A 14492-nucleotide genomic window follows, 5' to 3' on the forward strand; every position below is an offset into this window, starting at 1 on the left:
AGCATTATTATTTAAATCACAAACTTAGCTTCTGATTCCTTCTGGTGCTTTGTACAATGCTTGGTGTTCAATACCTGTTTTTGAAATAGATGGCTTTAAATGCCAAGATTTTTCTCTCCTGAAGACATAAAAGCAATCATTGTCCTGTTTTTGTCCCTGTTTAGTTCCCTGCTCTATCCCGAGCACCTGGAACAGTTCCTGGTACAAAGTAGGTACTCAGTAAATGCTGTTTCAATGATTGGATGTATAAGCAAGATTGTTCCCAATGGCTTTGGACATTCTTTAAAAACATTGACTGCCATACACTCAGATATTAGGTAAATATTTCTTTATTAAATGATTAATTCCATAAATAAATTCTTTTCACTGAATATAAAATTAAAATCATTTACAAATTATTCCAGTATTACATTTCCCCTCCCTCCCGAGAGCTACATTTTGATAAATAAAAACATTCAGACTTGAAACACCTGATTTCTGTTTGCAATTCAGAGTGCAGATAGCTGCCTCTCACGGACACTCACGGAGTGTCACCCTCGGGAAGGGATGGACCCCCCCCCCGTCCCATTTACGTCTATCAAAGAATGCTCTAACTGTCCAACTGACCTGATTATCTTTCACAACTGTAGAACCGAAAGGAAAGACGCCTAGAGAAAAATACGCTTAACCAATAATTTACAAACAGAAAACAGAACGTCATCGACACCAAGCTCCAAGATGAAGCAGGAACGTGTGCTCCAATATTATGAAGCGAAGTATTCTCCAGTGGCGGCTGCGTCAGTGTCCATACGCACCAGCACACCTGGCAGTTTCCAAACACCTTAATACTACTCAAGAACGAGCAATGCATCCCTTCTACAGTGAGTCCCTTCACCCCACCGCCCCCACCCACGTCTGCGTGATTCTGCCACTCTTCTCTCCCCAGCTGGTCCAGCCTGGTGCTGGGAACCCCGGGGGGCACTTAGTCCCTGAACTTGTGAATGTCGTTGAACAGCCTGTAGAAGGGAAAGGCGGCCTCGCTGGCATGCGGGCAGTTGTAGCTGCACCTGCAGGACTGGATCATCATGACGTTCTTGGAGAACGTCTCCCCGTCTTCGCAGCGGAAGCGCATCTGCACCGTCCTGGTCTGCTGGGGCGCGCAGCAGCGGCCGTCCGCGCAGGACCCGCAGTACTTGGGCCGGTACTTCTTCACGCTCGAACAGCCAGCGTAAGTGAACTTGACCGGCTCGGGGGACTTCTTGGTCTTGCTGCATTTCTTGCCCTTCTGTAGGAAAGAGGAGAGAAGGGATGTTAGCTCCGATGTTTCTCCTTTTTGGAAGAGAGGTTCGCGTGTCGCCCAGCGGCCTGGGAACCGCAGCACTTACTCTCAGGCCGCTGTACACCGGCTGTCCACAAGGCCGCACCTCACAGATCCGGGTTTCCTTCACCAGGCGGCATGCAGGGTTGTCATTGGTAACCCGTGTGGAGATACCAGTTCCACAGGTCTTCGAGCACTGGGACCATGGAGTTGTTTGAACGATACATTTCTGGCCGTGCAAGGAAGGGTTGTACAGAATGCGAGGCTCCATTCCAAAAACTAGAGGGACAAACAAGAGGGAAGATTTCTCAGAGGCATCCCCACACAGAGTCAACTATTCTCGTTTCTCTAAAGCTTCCAACTAGGAATGGACCTCAGTATCACCTCTCAGTCTCAAACTTACCCGGGAGCCGCTTCAGGGAGCCGCCTTTGCCAACTGCAATTAATTCATTGTTTCTCGTTAACTCCACCTCGGAGGCATCGAATGCCAGCTCCTTGCCCAGGAGGCCGTCCCTGTCATCCATGGGGTCCTTGGCACCATCCTCGTCGCAGACCCACTCTTCACAGCACTGCCCGGTGACTTTGACCAGCTGGGGGTTGGGACAGCCCAAATTGGGGAGAGAGAGTTCTTGGGGACACAGAGGAATGCAGCCCACGGCGCCGTCGATACATGTGCACTGATGTTTACAGTTGGGCTGGAAGCTTTCCCCATTCTGGTAGATTCTGGAGTTATATTCACAGGGTCTGCCCTCTGACTGAGCTGCAAAGAGCACCCAAAAAGAAAAGGAGAAAAGTGAAGATTCCGAACGACGACCTTAAACGCACACATATTTTCTGCTGTTAAATTCAACTTATGGTAAAGTTTCCTACAATTCCCCGGAGACTCCAGACCAGAACAATAAGTTAGTCAGGAATCACTTTTCCGTATGCGCTTTTCGCTGGGCCCAGACACACTGAATTGCATTCCAGACTGCTGAAATCATGTGCCTTTCTGCCAAGCTACCAACAACAAAGCATCACCATACATGGTCTCAAAATTACTAAACTTCTGGGCTACGGGGACTATTCTTTTTTTTAAAGGGGCCAAACCACAAGCATCTTACCTCTGCAGATCCCCTTCAGAGCGGTGGAGCTGGCGCCGAAGTTGCATTCCAGCCCCTTGGTGTGGTCGCAGGGCTGCGTTTTGCTGCAGTCCTCGTTCAGCTGCTTGGCGCAGACTTTACAGCAGCCGCAGCCGTCCCGGACCAGCCCGACTCCCGGGGCGCACTTGGGTGCCTCCAGGGGGCAGTGGCAGGCGGCAGGGCAGGTGGAGAGTGCCTGGAGTGGGGAGAGGATTCGCGTGAGGCTCTGCGCGGTGTGCAGGAGGGGCGCGCTGGGAAGGGACGCGGGTGTCTGTCCCGGGTGGCAGGGGGTCTCTGATCCGGTCCAGCCCAGCCACCCCGGGAGGGTGCGCGGGGTACCCCCCGCACGTCTTCAGGGCGGGCTTAGAGAATGAGCTACCCCGAAACGCCCCCGATCTTTTTTCAGTGTATCTGTTTCTGCCGCGGGCCATCTGGGAAAAGGGGAAGGGGCTGGGAGAGAGGATCCGGGAGCGGTGATCAAAGAACTTACCAGCCTGGCCAAGTGGAGAAGGATGACGGCGAGGGCAAGCGTCCTGGCGGTGTGGGAGCTCATCGTGGCGCGCAGGAGGGGTCCGGGCGAGCGAGGAAGCAAAGACGCCGACACACCGGTGCGCAGCGGGCGGGCCGGCCTGGCTTGGCCTGGCCTGGCTGGGACGGTGGGCCGGGCGGCGGGGAGGCGAGGGCCGGGAGGCGAGGGAGCTGCGGGCGTCCTGCTCTGGAGGTCCTTCCGGAGGAGGAGCGGAGGGCGCGGGCGCTGCTCGGGGGCGCTCTCGCTCGCGGTCTGCCCCAGCGCCCGGAGCCCGCCTTTTATACGGCGGCCGCGGCGCCGCGTGTTGCAGTGACGTCGGCTCTGTCTGCGCGTTCCAGAATTCTCAAACATCTCAGGAATGCTGGTTGGCGCGGGCTCCTGCCAAGCGCCTCCCCTGGCTCCGTTGCACTTTTTTTTTTTTTTTTTTGTCCTGGACCCTTCAAGAAAATAATCTTACGTTTTTTCCACTTTAAATAACTTACATTGGGGAGGGCTCTTCTTGGCGTGATGCAGATGATAGTGGTAGAAGGGCCGAGGGGGGCGAGTTCACAACTTTGCCTGGACTGGGAGGGTGGGAAGACCTGGGAGGGAGGAACAAAAGTCGTTTTGTTTGGTGATGCCGAGCTGACCGGGCGGCCTTGGAAGCTCTCACCCGGGAAGGCAGCGAGCTGTTTACTTGTTTACAGCGAAGGTGAGGGTCAAGTTATCTATCGAGAGAGGCGAACGCGGAGGGAGTGTGGGTCTGTGAGCCAGGAATCTATTTGAGGATTTCATAGAGGCATGCTCAGCTCAAGTCCCAAAGCTTTGGCACGGTGTTTATTAGCCCAGTTAAGTGTATTGCAAATTAATACCCTCAGTGGCATTTATGAATGAGAAGAGGGGAAAAAATCAACTTCCCCCATTGTCTGGCAGATTCCCAGGCAGAGGTCTTCCCCCTTCCGCTCCCCCCCGCCCCTTTTTTTGGTACGTCGTACTTGTTTGTTTTTGGAGGTTCCCACTTTAGTTCCAGCCCACTGCCTGCGTTGGAAGTCCGAGAGGAAACGAACACAGGGAGTTCTCCGGGAGGCTGACTTACACTTCCTCACGGATGCGGGAGACTTGGGTAAGCCCTTACAGCCTCCCTCCGCCTGAGGGAGGCGACTCTAACTAAGCACCTGGCCGGAAGCCGGAGGGGACCACCGTGGAGTGATTTGTATTGAGAGCACCTGTATATACTGCGAAGCCAAACCAGATTCCATCACTACTGTGTCCAGGGGATCTCTGGAAAAAGCAGACTCCTTAAAGCTGAAAGTTTGGCAGGGGGTTTAACTCGTTTCCTTGGGACCACTTAAAAGCCTCCCTTTCAAGTGAACTGCAATGCTTTGCTCTCTAAGAACAGAGAAACAAGAGATTTAGGACGTAATATTTTGTAGTAAAAAAGTTAGCAGATTCTAATTTTCTATTCTACCTGCAACACACAATAGAAGACCCCTAACAAAGCAATTTACTTTAACATCAAGTATCATTAGTATGATTGATAAACTTTCCCTCAAAGTTTCACAAATTATCTTCTTCTGTAATTTTCATAAAAAATATACACAATAATTGTGCCAGTGTCCCTTTTAGATGTGCTCTCGGAGAACTCCTTGTCCTTTTTAATGTTTAGGGCTGTTCAGTCTAAATGACTGAGCAGCCTTGCTTAAGGAGGCCTTCAGTGTGACTTTTCTATGAATGACTCTGATAAACACAATGAGAAGCTATTGCAATGAAAATGTTTCCAGTGAAGAGAACTGTGGCAGGAAAGAGTTAAGTTTCATTCATTCAAAAGTGCTCTTAGAGGCTTTTGCTAGAGAGAGTAGGATCTCTAAGGTTTCGTTGGAGGGTTGTGGTGGGGGGACATACTTTACACAATAGACTGTCAGGTGTTCTGGGCCCTACATCCTACCCAAGCCAATTCATCAATTACTTGGAAAACGTTTTTGTTTTTTCCCTTCTATCAGAGTTTCCTTATTCTTTCCTCCTTAATGAAGTGACTGGGGATGGGGGGTGAGTAGGCGCAGTACAGGGTGGGAGGAGGTGTTGGAGAAAGAATGGAGAGGAGCGGTCCTGGCTTCTGTTGTGGCGTCTTTTCTATTTGACTTCATGGTTGTAAGTATTTCCAGATGGTGAATCAGACACCAGACGTAACAATATTTCCATATTTGGGTATAGCAGTAGCCTGCGTTTTTAACATTTTTCTGTCTCTGTTATCCAACCACAAAGCATTCTTGACAGCTTCAAATGTTGTTAAATATAGACTTAACTTCTGTTCCCAGAGCAGGAAATTCTTTGGAATTCCTTGTTTTTCACGCAATCTGTCTATCATGATTTAAAATAAAATTACAGTGGATGATCCAATTGGCTCGTATGTATACCTTGTTCCTTTATTGAAGTTGTGTGTGGGGAGGAGGGGGACCCCAAAGAGATTCAGTCTCTGCACAGCATTCAAACACACACCATTCCAGAGATGCCTTTAAAAATCAGATTAAAGTTTTCTAGCAAGGGTGTGTGGGTTTTTTCCCCCCTGGACTTAATCTGGGGAGTCTTGGAGGATAAGTTTGCCCCAGAGGAGAAACTTACAGAACCTCACAGTCCGCTACCCATTTAAAGCAGGGGGTGTGTTGTGGGAGGGGGTGGGAAGCGGGAGCAAGCAGGGCCAAGAGGTGGGGGAGCCGGAGAGACAGAAGTAACCTATGTGCACAGCCTTTCCATGTACTATGTCCTGGTGCGCCTGCTAATAAACCACAGCATCAGGCGTGAGGAACAGCAGCTCCTCACGTCCTGTTCGAGGCAAGCCCAGAAACCCCAGACGTCGGTCGCGTTCTCGCGTCCTCCGCTGAAAGCTGCAGATCAATCAGTTCACGTTGAGAATTTGGAGGGTAAATGTGCAAACGGTTATGGGTAAGTGTCTCCGGGTGCTAATTCTGCATGGCTCTTCTGCTTTCTTTCCTCCCTCCCTCCCTCTACGGGTGCTCCGTGAAGGAATAACGGGCCGCCTTGTTTCCCTGGGCTGCAAGGCACAGAGAAGGGGCTGCTTGTCTTCTCGGCTCCTGGCTTCGGGCTGAGCGATGGGAACGTCTCTCACCCACTGATGCCAGGGAATTTTAGGTCACCGAAAGAAGGGTTCACTGTCTGGCGGCAACTGAGAGTAATCATCACCCTAAATCTGGCGACTCCGGTTTCCTAGCCCTAGACCAGTGGTTCTCAAACTTTGGCTCGCATCACAGTCACCTGGAGGACTGGTTAAAAGACTGACCCCACTGGCCTCACCCCAGAATTTCTTACTAGTTTACATTTCTAAGAAGTCCCGAGGTGATGCTGATGCTGCCGGTCCGGGGACTCACACCCTGAGAACCACTGCTTTGGACGGCAGGATTGCTTGTAATAGCTGCGTGTGTGCGTGCGCATGTCCTCATAGGTACTTGTCTGTCTCACAACTCCACTTTTTACAGCCACCTTAAGGAACAAACAATTTATTGTGACTGCCAAAGGCCAGCTTTAGGGTGGCGCCAGGGCGCCGTCCTATTTTTCCCCACCCCGCTCCAGCCCCCACCCCACCCCGAGCGATCGCAGGGAGCGCCAGAGGGTCGGGATGGCGGCGAGAACTGGGTGGCAGAGGCGCTGGGAAGGCCTCGGCTGCCCCCGGGACCCCTGCGGATACAGCAGGCAGGGGCCGCGCGACAGGGAGGCGCGGGGAGGTCCGGGGCCGGAGCACCGGGACGCAGCCGGCCGCCCGCCGCGCGCCGCCCCCTGCCGGCGGCCCGTCCCGCGCGCCCCAAGTCGCAGCGGGTGCCAGGACTAGAGGTTTCCGGCGGCGCGCGGCGCAGGACGTTTCCAGCCCCGGCCCATATTTGGTGAAAGTCTTTCAAGACTCCGTCATCCAGGTCCGGGGGGCGGCGGCGGCGTTGGCGGCGGCGGCGGCCTCAGGAAGGGGACGGAGAGCCGCGCGGCCGCAGAACGGCGCGAAAGCGCCCGTCCCGGGCCTCGCGCCGCGGGGCCGCAGGCGCGGCGGGCGCGCGCGTGCGGTGGAGAGCGCGGCGGAGAGCGCGGCCGCCCGGCCCCGGCGCGCAGCCCCGAGAGGGCCCGGCGCGGCCCGCGCTGCGTAGGAGGCGGGCGCGCGGGGCGCCGGCCGGGTTGTGTCACTTTTCCCGTCCACCCCACTGTTGACTCGTCCTCCCAGCGGGGCAGAGAGTTGGCGCGCTGTGCCAGACTTGCAGGGTACGCCCAGCGCGGGGGTGTGGGTGTGTGTCAGAGGGTGGCATTTGCTCAGACATGGAGCCCACCCGAGAGCGGGGGCTTGGAGTTGATTTAGGGGAGAAGTCCCAAGGGCCTGGATCCCTTTATCCTTTGAAGGAAGAGAGGCTAGAGCTCTCTCTCGGTTTCTCTCGGTCTCCCACAGCCCTTCCTTTCTTCCTCAGCAAGTTCACGGGGCGAACGCTGGCCAGGAAGCCCTCGCTCTGCTCTCCGCTAGCCTGCGGCCTTCGGGAAGCCGCTCGTCCTCTCTGGACCTTGTATCTTTCAGCAGTTATTTGGGAAAGGAGACAGCAGGTAGTAAAACTGGAGCATCCCTATTCAGCGCTAAATTCCATGCCATCATCTCCTAATAACGACCGAAGCCAAAGCTTATACAGGGTTCAGTCTGTGTCAAGCCCCGTTTTGAATGCCTGCCATTTATTCACTTGATTTTCCAGTGCCCCGTTAACGTAGATCCTCTTAATAACACCATTTTCTACCTAAATGAGGAAGTGGAGGCACAGAGGGTAAATGTCTCGCCAAAGGGCCCTCACCTAGCAAATAGCATAACTGGACCCAGCCATCTTGGTCCCAACCGGCCTTGCATTTAACCCCTGTGCCTGCTCCCCATCTCTTACTTCAGACGTTCAGGCCGTGCCTTCTTCTGGAACTCAGCCTTTATTTAACTCTATCACAACTTACCCAGATCTTCCAGGATAAAGACATCAGATAGAAACGTAGTTGATAAGTTAACTGAAGCTGTGCTAACCTCTAAGAATTGCCTAATGGCTCTTGCGGAGGAGAGGGAAAGGGAGGATGCTGCATTTGAACAGAAAAAGCCTTAGTGCAAGTACGTTTATATAGTGGATTTCTGGGCATCTTGGCAGGGGGTAGGGGGAAGATATCCAAGCCTTTGGGGTCCTTCTGATACCCCACAAGCCACACTGATCAGGCAGTCCCTACTTCTGGAGTAAGGAAGGCTTGGCAGGGTAGCAACTATATTTGTCACTAAGAAAGTTTTCAGCATTATTTGATAATTCCTCAGTCTGCGTGTTCTTCATGGACCAAATCTACTTTTAACTTGTTTTTTTTCCAATCATATGTTGTGAGTGTAATTACCTATGTATCTGAAGACAAATGGTTTATCCTCTCTGAAGCCCAAATTTACTCAGAGCTCATGATATGTCATGGCACCATGGTAGGCACTGGTGACATAAAAAAAGAGGACTTAAACATCGACCTTCCCCGATGGACTTTATAATCCATTGCTAAAGTGGGTACAAAGTGCTGTGTGGACACTTCGGGCCTGGGGAGTGAAGATGGAACCACTCTGAGTTCCGTACAGATGAGCAAGAATCTGATACAGGGAAAGATATCTGAGACAGAGGGAAGAGCCTTGACCATGCACAATGAAGACCATCTACTGAGGCTGGGCTGTAGAATTCCTTTGGGGAACTGGCAGGATAGGTCAGCTGGGATCTTCTGCAAATGGCCTCACCCGTGGCATTGGGACTCTGCCTATAGGCAGGGGTGAGCCATGGGAGGTTTTGCCTGGGTTTCCTCATCTATAAGAGAATGGGGTTGCCCCAGCTCAGGGGACATGCACTGAAGGGCTCACAGGGATCAGCCAGGTAACAAAATGCCATTCCAGGCATTATCACCAGCTGACGCTGGCCTCAGCATGGAGGATGGGGGAACCTCATGGGGGTGCTGAGTGGTTGGTAGGTGAAAATGTAGGTCTAGTGTTTGCTTATTTTCTTATTTTAAAAAAAAGATACCAGAGCTACTGGAGCCCTGGAATTTTATATGAAGTCTTTTCATTTTTAAAATGTTAGTAGTTAATTAAAACAAGGTTAAGATGCCATTTAAGTTAACCCTAGGAAAACCCAAGAAGTCAATGTCATGGAGCTGGCAGCTGTGGTCTCCGGACTGCAGGTCTCTGAGAAGCTGTCCCGCTCTGGCGTTCTGTAACTCCCAGCCTCCGTGAAATGTTAAGGAATAGCGCCATGGGCTCCACTTCATTGTCAGGTTGGCTCGACTTCCTTTTGTTTAAGAATCAGGGCTGTCACTTGACTCAGCGGTGAGAGTTTACACTTTATCCACAAAATTGGAATAAGTGTGTTTTTTTTTTTTTTCTTATCTTCTACTTTCCACGGTCCCCAAACACTACTCAGTCACCCTCTTACTTCTCCCCTTGAATTTATGTTGTAAGCAACAGGCATTGCCTTGGCAGCATGATAGGAAATACTTTTTTTTTTTTTTCAGGGCATTCGTAACCAGTGGGAACGATGTCTGTTTATTTCCTCCACCTGGCATCTGTCCACAGGAAGCCAGTCATTTCTAACCCCTTTACCTTACAGAACTTCTTGTTTTGTCATAACAAAGAAACATTTCAAAGGAATGGACTGGAAGGCACTTCTCCCACTCTACCCTGCAATCTGTCTTCTAGACTAGATTGAGCAATGTGAGGTGTATTAATTATAAATCACTATCAGATGGGTTGGTTCCATATTCTGGGATTAAGAAGTAACCTTCATCTCTTGTGTTTTATTTCCAGAGATACCTGTCTCTCAATTGCCCACTTCAAACCACACATACCACATTCAGAATTTAGAAGGGATTTAATGTGGGCACAGTACATGAGGGCACTGATAGTCCTACAGAGAGACGGAAGGCATTTTTTCATGCCAGCTTTTTGCAGAACTGAGGATTCAGTGTAAAGGAGGATCCTGGCATTTGGGCTGACTATGTGAAATAAGGCATAAGATGTGTTTAATGCTCAGCAGGATGCTTGGCATATAGTAAAGGTTTAATAAATTATAACTATTTCCACTGCAAGCACCACCATTATCTTTACTTTTACTACAGTTAGCATAGAGTGAGCTAGATTTATTCTCTAGAGAATAGTCAGTATCCTTTAGACTAAATGAGCTCTAGTTATAGAAGCATTTGATAAATGGTATACAGATGATGTGATTTATAAGATCTACCCAGCCCAGTATCCTGGCTTGCGCTGGGGCCCAGTGACCATCTAAGAAAGCACTGAGTGGCTTTGTCTGCCATGGAATTGCAGTTTTGCCTGCAAGCAGTGTTGAGCCATGTGAGGTCTTTGCCTGGGTTTCCTCATCTGTAAGATGATGAGGTTGCCCCAACTCAAGGGCCGTGCACTCAAGTGCCCCAGGGATCAGCCAGACACAAAACACCATGTCTGAGGATTTATGCCAGCTGACACTTGGCCTCAGAGTTGCGAGCCATGGGGACAGCTGTATCTCTGGGGCCTGGGTTTTGCCTACCAAAGACAAGGCAGCTAATATAAAGATGAGTTAGTGATCTCATTGAATGTTTATAAAGAACTTTGTAGGGTAGTTTATTTTTATTTAAAAGATGAGAAAACAGAGCTGTTAAGGTAGAGCAGAGTGTCTGTCTCCAAAGGCCATTCTTTTGAGGGAGAACATGGTATTTGCCTTCCATGAAATCTACCCTCCATGAGACTCTAGGCACTTGCCCCTAACTTCTTGACTTCCCCTTAACAAATGATTGTGGATTTGTCACTTAAATATTTTTCTAAATGTGAGCTTATCTGTGTTTTCAGTCATCGTGGACCCTACTTTCTTCATGAGAGTCTGGCAATGAATGAGTTACACAGTAAAAGAGGGTTCCGTCCCCAGGAACCCTTGCCTGAGCTTGTTCTCATTTCCTCTGAAGAGAAAGAGATGTGTCAGAGCAGAGGAGGAACTCGGAGATTGAAAGATACTTCTGACTTAGTCATCACCGTCCCGACTTTGTTACCTGAGGCAGAGGGTACTGCCACCTCCCTTGGTGTGGTTGCCCTCACAACAGAGCTGCTAAGCACGGAGCCCTCAGGCACGCACCAAGCACACCCCGTGTGCACCTTGTGCGAGGTGTCCCTGAGCCCTGGATGTGGGCTTGGGTCAGGTGCCCAAGGTTATGGCAATACATAAAAAGCATAGAGCAATTTGAGGCTAGTTCAACGCATTTCTCTGACATCTTTTATCCACTCTTCTTTGAATAGGTTTTAGCTTTCAAAAGAAAAAGCTTTTTCTAAACAGTCAATTCTCTTTTTTTTTTTGTAGTTGTTTCTAACTTTTAAAAAAATTGAGATATAATTGACATCTAACTTTATGTTAGTTTTAGGGGTACAATATAATGATTCGATATATGTATACATTGGGAACTGATCACCACAGCAGGTCTAGTTCACATCTATCACCTCACATAATTACTATTTTTTTTTTTTTTGATGAGTAGAACTTTCAAGATCTATTTTCTTAGCACCTTTCAAATATACAATACAGTACTATGAACTATAATCACCATGCTGCACATGACATCCTCAGGATTTATTTGTTTTGTAACTGGAAGTTTGTGCCTTTTGATCACCACCCAAACAGTTGATTCTTAAAGGACAAAGACAATACGTGTTCAATGCTTGAACTTTCTGAGGCTCAGGGAAAGGCTGCCAAGGGGCTTATGAAGTGTGACATATATACTAAAGCACTGCAGACCCAGAGGATGGATGGTTCGGTTCAATCCTATAATTACGCTGTGAATGACTGGCTTCATGCTAGTTGGCAATGCAAAAAAGGAGTCACACCTTGACCTTGCTATTGTGGCTCTCATAGCCTAGGGGAGATCTAGGTGCTTAAACAGGAAATATAATACAGTGATCTGTGTTCTAAGTGCAGTGCAGCCAGATTGCTTTGAGAGTCCAGACAAGGGACTTTGAGTCCCATCCTTTAAAGGTGTGAGGTCTTGGTCAGTTTGTATATTTTGATGGATGGGACTGGTATGCCCAGTTATACACAGGCACTAACATATACTTTCCCCTTGAAGCTGGTGATTGCAGAGAACACAGGCATCTTCACGAGGCAATAGAAAACATCTAAAAGTGAGAAGCTTAGGATGAGCCTCTGAAAATGCATTGATTACAGACAAGCCCAGCTCTTTGGGCGCTGCTGGAAATTATCACTCCGGATCCCTCTTTCTGTGGGGGAGGGAAGGGAACTGACATTTACAGGGCAACTGACATGAGCCAAATGCCTTAAAGGTTATCTCCCCTGATGTTCAAGGAGATCTTCTAAGATGAACATTTGAGCATCTTTCTGGGCTGAGGAAGTCGATGTTCAGAGAAGTTAGACAATTGGCCTGAACTCAGACAGTTAGAACTTGACCAAATGAGGATTCTAACCCAGAGCTCTCTGACTCAAAGCCTGTGTGTGCCCTTTCTCCATGTCTGCTGCTCTGTCCTGACTCCCAAGTTCCACTCCCTTTATGAGTGTTTGCTCTTTTTTCTGTTTTCTTTTATTGTTATCACACTGCCTTTAGAGAGCCAGCCCTTTCACCTTTCTGTGGCACCTTCAGATGCATTGAAGTCTTTGAGCCACTGGTGAGCCTAACGTCTAAAAAGAGGTGCTAATTAAAGTGAATAGGGTCATTATCATCATCATCATAATCAGAGAAAAGGCACAGCGATCCTGAGCCTGCACTTACATTTGCTTCCTTGCTAGGCACTAGGTAGAACGATTTGGGTAAATGTGATTTCTGTTTTCTAGAGACAGATGTTCCCCTGGATGTGGAGTTTAATTGGAAATAATGCAGGAAATATGATTTGGGGATTTTGTGTTTCAAAAGACAGAGAGGGCTGCCATGGCAGTCTAAGGCTGCACAAAAGTAATGCAGAGGCTCTATAAAGGCAGGATGGTAACAATAAAGTAGAAAAAGAGCAAACGCTCATAAAGGAAGTGGAAACTCAGGAGGAAGTGAGATGACTCTATGAAAAGGGTATTGGACAATGCACTGAAGTGTGTGCGTGCGTGTGCACGCATGGGTGCATGTGCATGTGCATGTGTGTTTTGGGGGAGGTAAGGGTAGGGGAAAGAATGAGAAGAACGCAGTGAATTATGACATTCCTGTCGATTCATTATCTTTTCTTGTTAGCACAGCTTATCCGGACTCCATTCACCTTTCGTTTCTCTGGGCTTTCTGCACTTTCTAGGTCGTTGTTCTGCTATTTTGAATGGAGAAGTCCTTGGGTCTCAATCCAGGAAAGATGGCCAGAAAGGGCCTGCTTTCATAGTTGGGCCATCCTGCAAGCACTGTTTTCCAGAGCCTGCATTCTGAAAAACCGGGGCCTAGGAAGGAGGTAGGGGATGAGGGTGGGTGTGGGGGTAAAGTCTGGGAAGCCTTTTGAAATGACATGAAGTGAGAATTGAGACAATTTCCACGTGAAGTCACCTCTCCACGTATTTGTCATTAACTGTCTGGGACCAAATGGGGCTAATTTAGCATCACGCTGGAAAGTTTGTAACGTGAACCCTGTCCTAGGGCCGGAGCATCCAGGTTTTGATCCTTTGTGAACGCCCCTCTTTCTTTTGGAATTCCATCTGGTGTCAGTACATAGGAACTAAGGGCTGTGCCAGGTTGTGAGTCATCACTCCCTGCTTCCTTCCAGAGCACCGTGGGAAAAGCATAGGCAGACTGGCTCAGATCAAACCCAGTCCCACCCAAACGCTCACTGAAGGCTGGAAACAAATCCATTTAAAAAATGTTTTAAAAATTGAACTGAACTCAGGAAAGAGATTATAAGCTTCTGTTCTTTGGTTTCAACTTGGATCTGAAGCCTTGTTTTGCTTTCTGTTAACTCTCAAAGCTTACTTTGGGTGTTATCTGTAACCCTTTAGGATTTTTAAGGGGTTTCCACTTGCCTTTTAAAGGACATTTATTAACTGGTTCCACCATGCTAGGGTTTGGGGATACAAAGTTGACTAAGATGTGGCCCCTGACTTTGAGGACAGCACAGTTTAGAGTGGTGAGGGCATGGGTCATAATGTGTGTGTAAATGCTGTGTGATAAACCCGTTCATAAAGATACATTGTACAGAGACTGCCTGAGGATCCTTGTCTGAACATGGCTCTGTGCTGGGGTTGGGGGTCCTCCCATTGCACTGGATGGTGTTGCTCTTGGAAGTTCCAGTACTTCTCCTGCAGAGCTTGAAAGAACAGGCTGTGTTCTTCTCTGCTTGGACATAAATGACTGTGCTTAGAACATAGTAAAAGCATGAGTCTTGAGGGTCCTCTAACAATCTCTCATTAATAAAGGCTTAGCTATTTTTGTTCTGAATGCCTTTTCACTTCCCTTCAGTAAAGCAATCCGGGCTTCCTGACAGGGTGGACTTCTGTCTTCTGGCGTTCCGATGATAACCGGCGGACATGTGAGTTATGTTCTTGGCCTTACCTGAAATGGTGCAGACTGAACCCCAAGATTTCCGTTATGT

General features: G+C 49.1%; 2 protein-coding genes across 15 annotated transcripts in view; one reads left to right on the forward strand and one right to left on the reverse strand.

The window, feature by feature from the left end:
- Positions 1–313: 313 nt before the first annotated feature.
- On the reverse strand, positions 314–3195 carry CCN1 (cellular communication network factor 1). The gene is made up of 5 exons (XM_010987172.3): positions 2909–3195; positions 2401–2614; positions 1701–2057; positions 1365–1576; positions 314–1264 (listed from the first exon to the last, which is right to left on the reverse strand). The coding sequence occupies exons 1-5, from the start codon at positions 2969–2971 to the stop codon at positions 962–964; spliced, it is 1149 nt and encodes a 382-aa protein (XP_010985474.1). The 5' UTR covers positions 2972–3195; the 3' UTR covers positions 314–961.
- Positions 3196–3907: 712 nt separating this feature from the next.
- The window catches only part of LOC116156970 (uncharacterized), an 80065-nt gene continuing 69480 nt past the window's right edge, over positions 3908–14492 (forward strand). For 4 of the 14 annotated variants that reach the window (XR_010383769.1, XR_010383767.1, XR_010383768.1 and 1 more), the window contains exon 1: positions 7198–7513. Coding sequence is in view for 3 of the 14 variants with exons in the window: in XM_064493378.1 (XP_064349448.1) it covers positions 7238–7513 (276 nt within the window). In the remaining 11 variants the exon portion in view is untranslated. The other 10 variants (XM_064493378.1, XM_064493380.1, XM_064493379.1 and 7 more) reach the window with 7 other exon arrangements.

Source organism: Camelus dromedarius, chromosome 14, assembly GCF_036321535.1.
Source record: "Camelus dromedarius isolate mCamDro1 chromosome 14, mCamDro1.pat, whole genome shotgun sequence".
NCBI classification, from domain to species: domain Eukaryota; kingdom Metazoa; phylum Chordata; class Mammalia; order Artiodactyla; family Camelidae; genus Camelus; species Camelus dromedarius.

Coding starts and splice junctions, on each gene's coding strand:
- CCN1 (XM_010987172.3), bottom strand. CDS start 2,971: ATGAGCTCCCACACCGCCAGGACGCTTGCCCTCGCCGTCATCCTTCTC. Junction 2,058..2,400: donor TCTGAAGGGGATCTGCAGAG/GTAAGATGCTTG, acceptor TGCTCTTTGCAG/CTCAGTCAGAGGGCAGACCC. Junction 1,265..1,364: donor CGGTGTACAGCGGCCTGAGA/GTAAGTGCTGCG, acceptor TCTTTCCTACAG/AAGGGCAAGAAATGCAGCAA.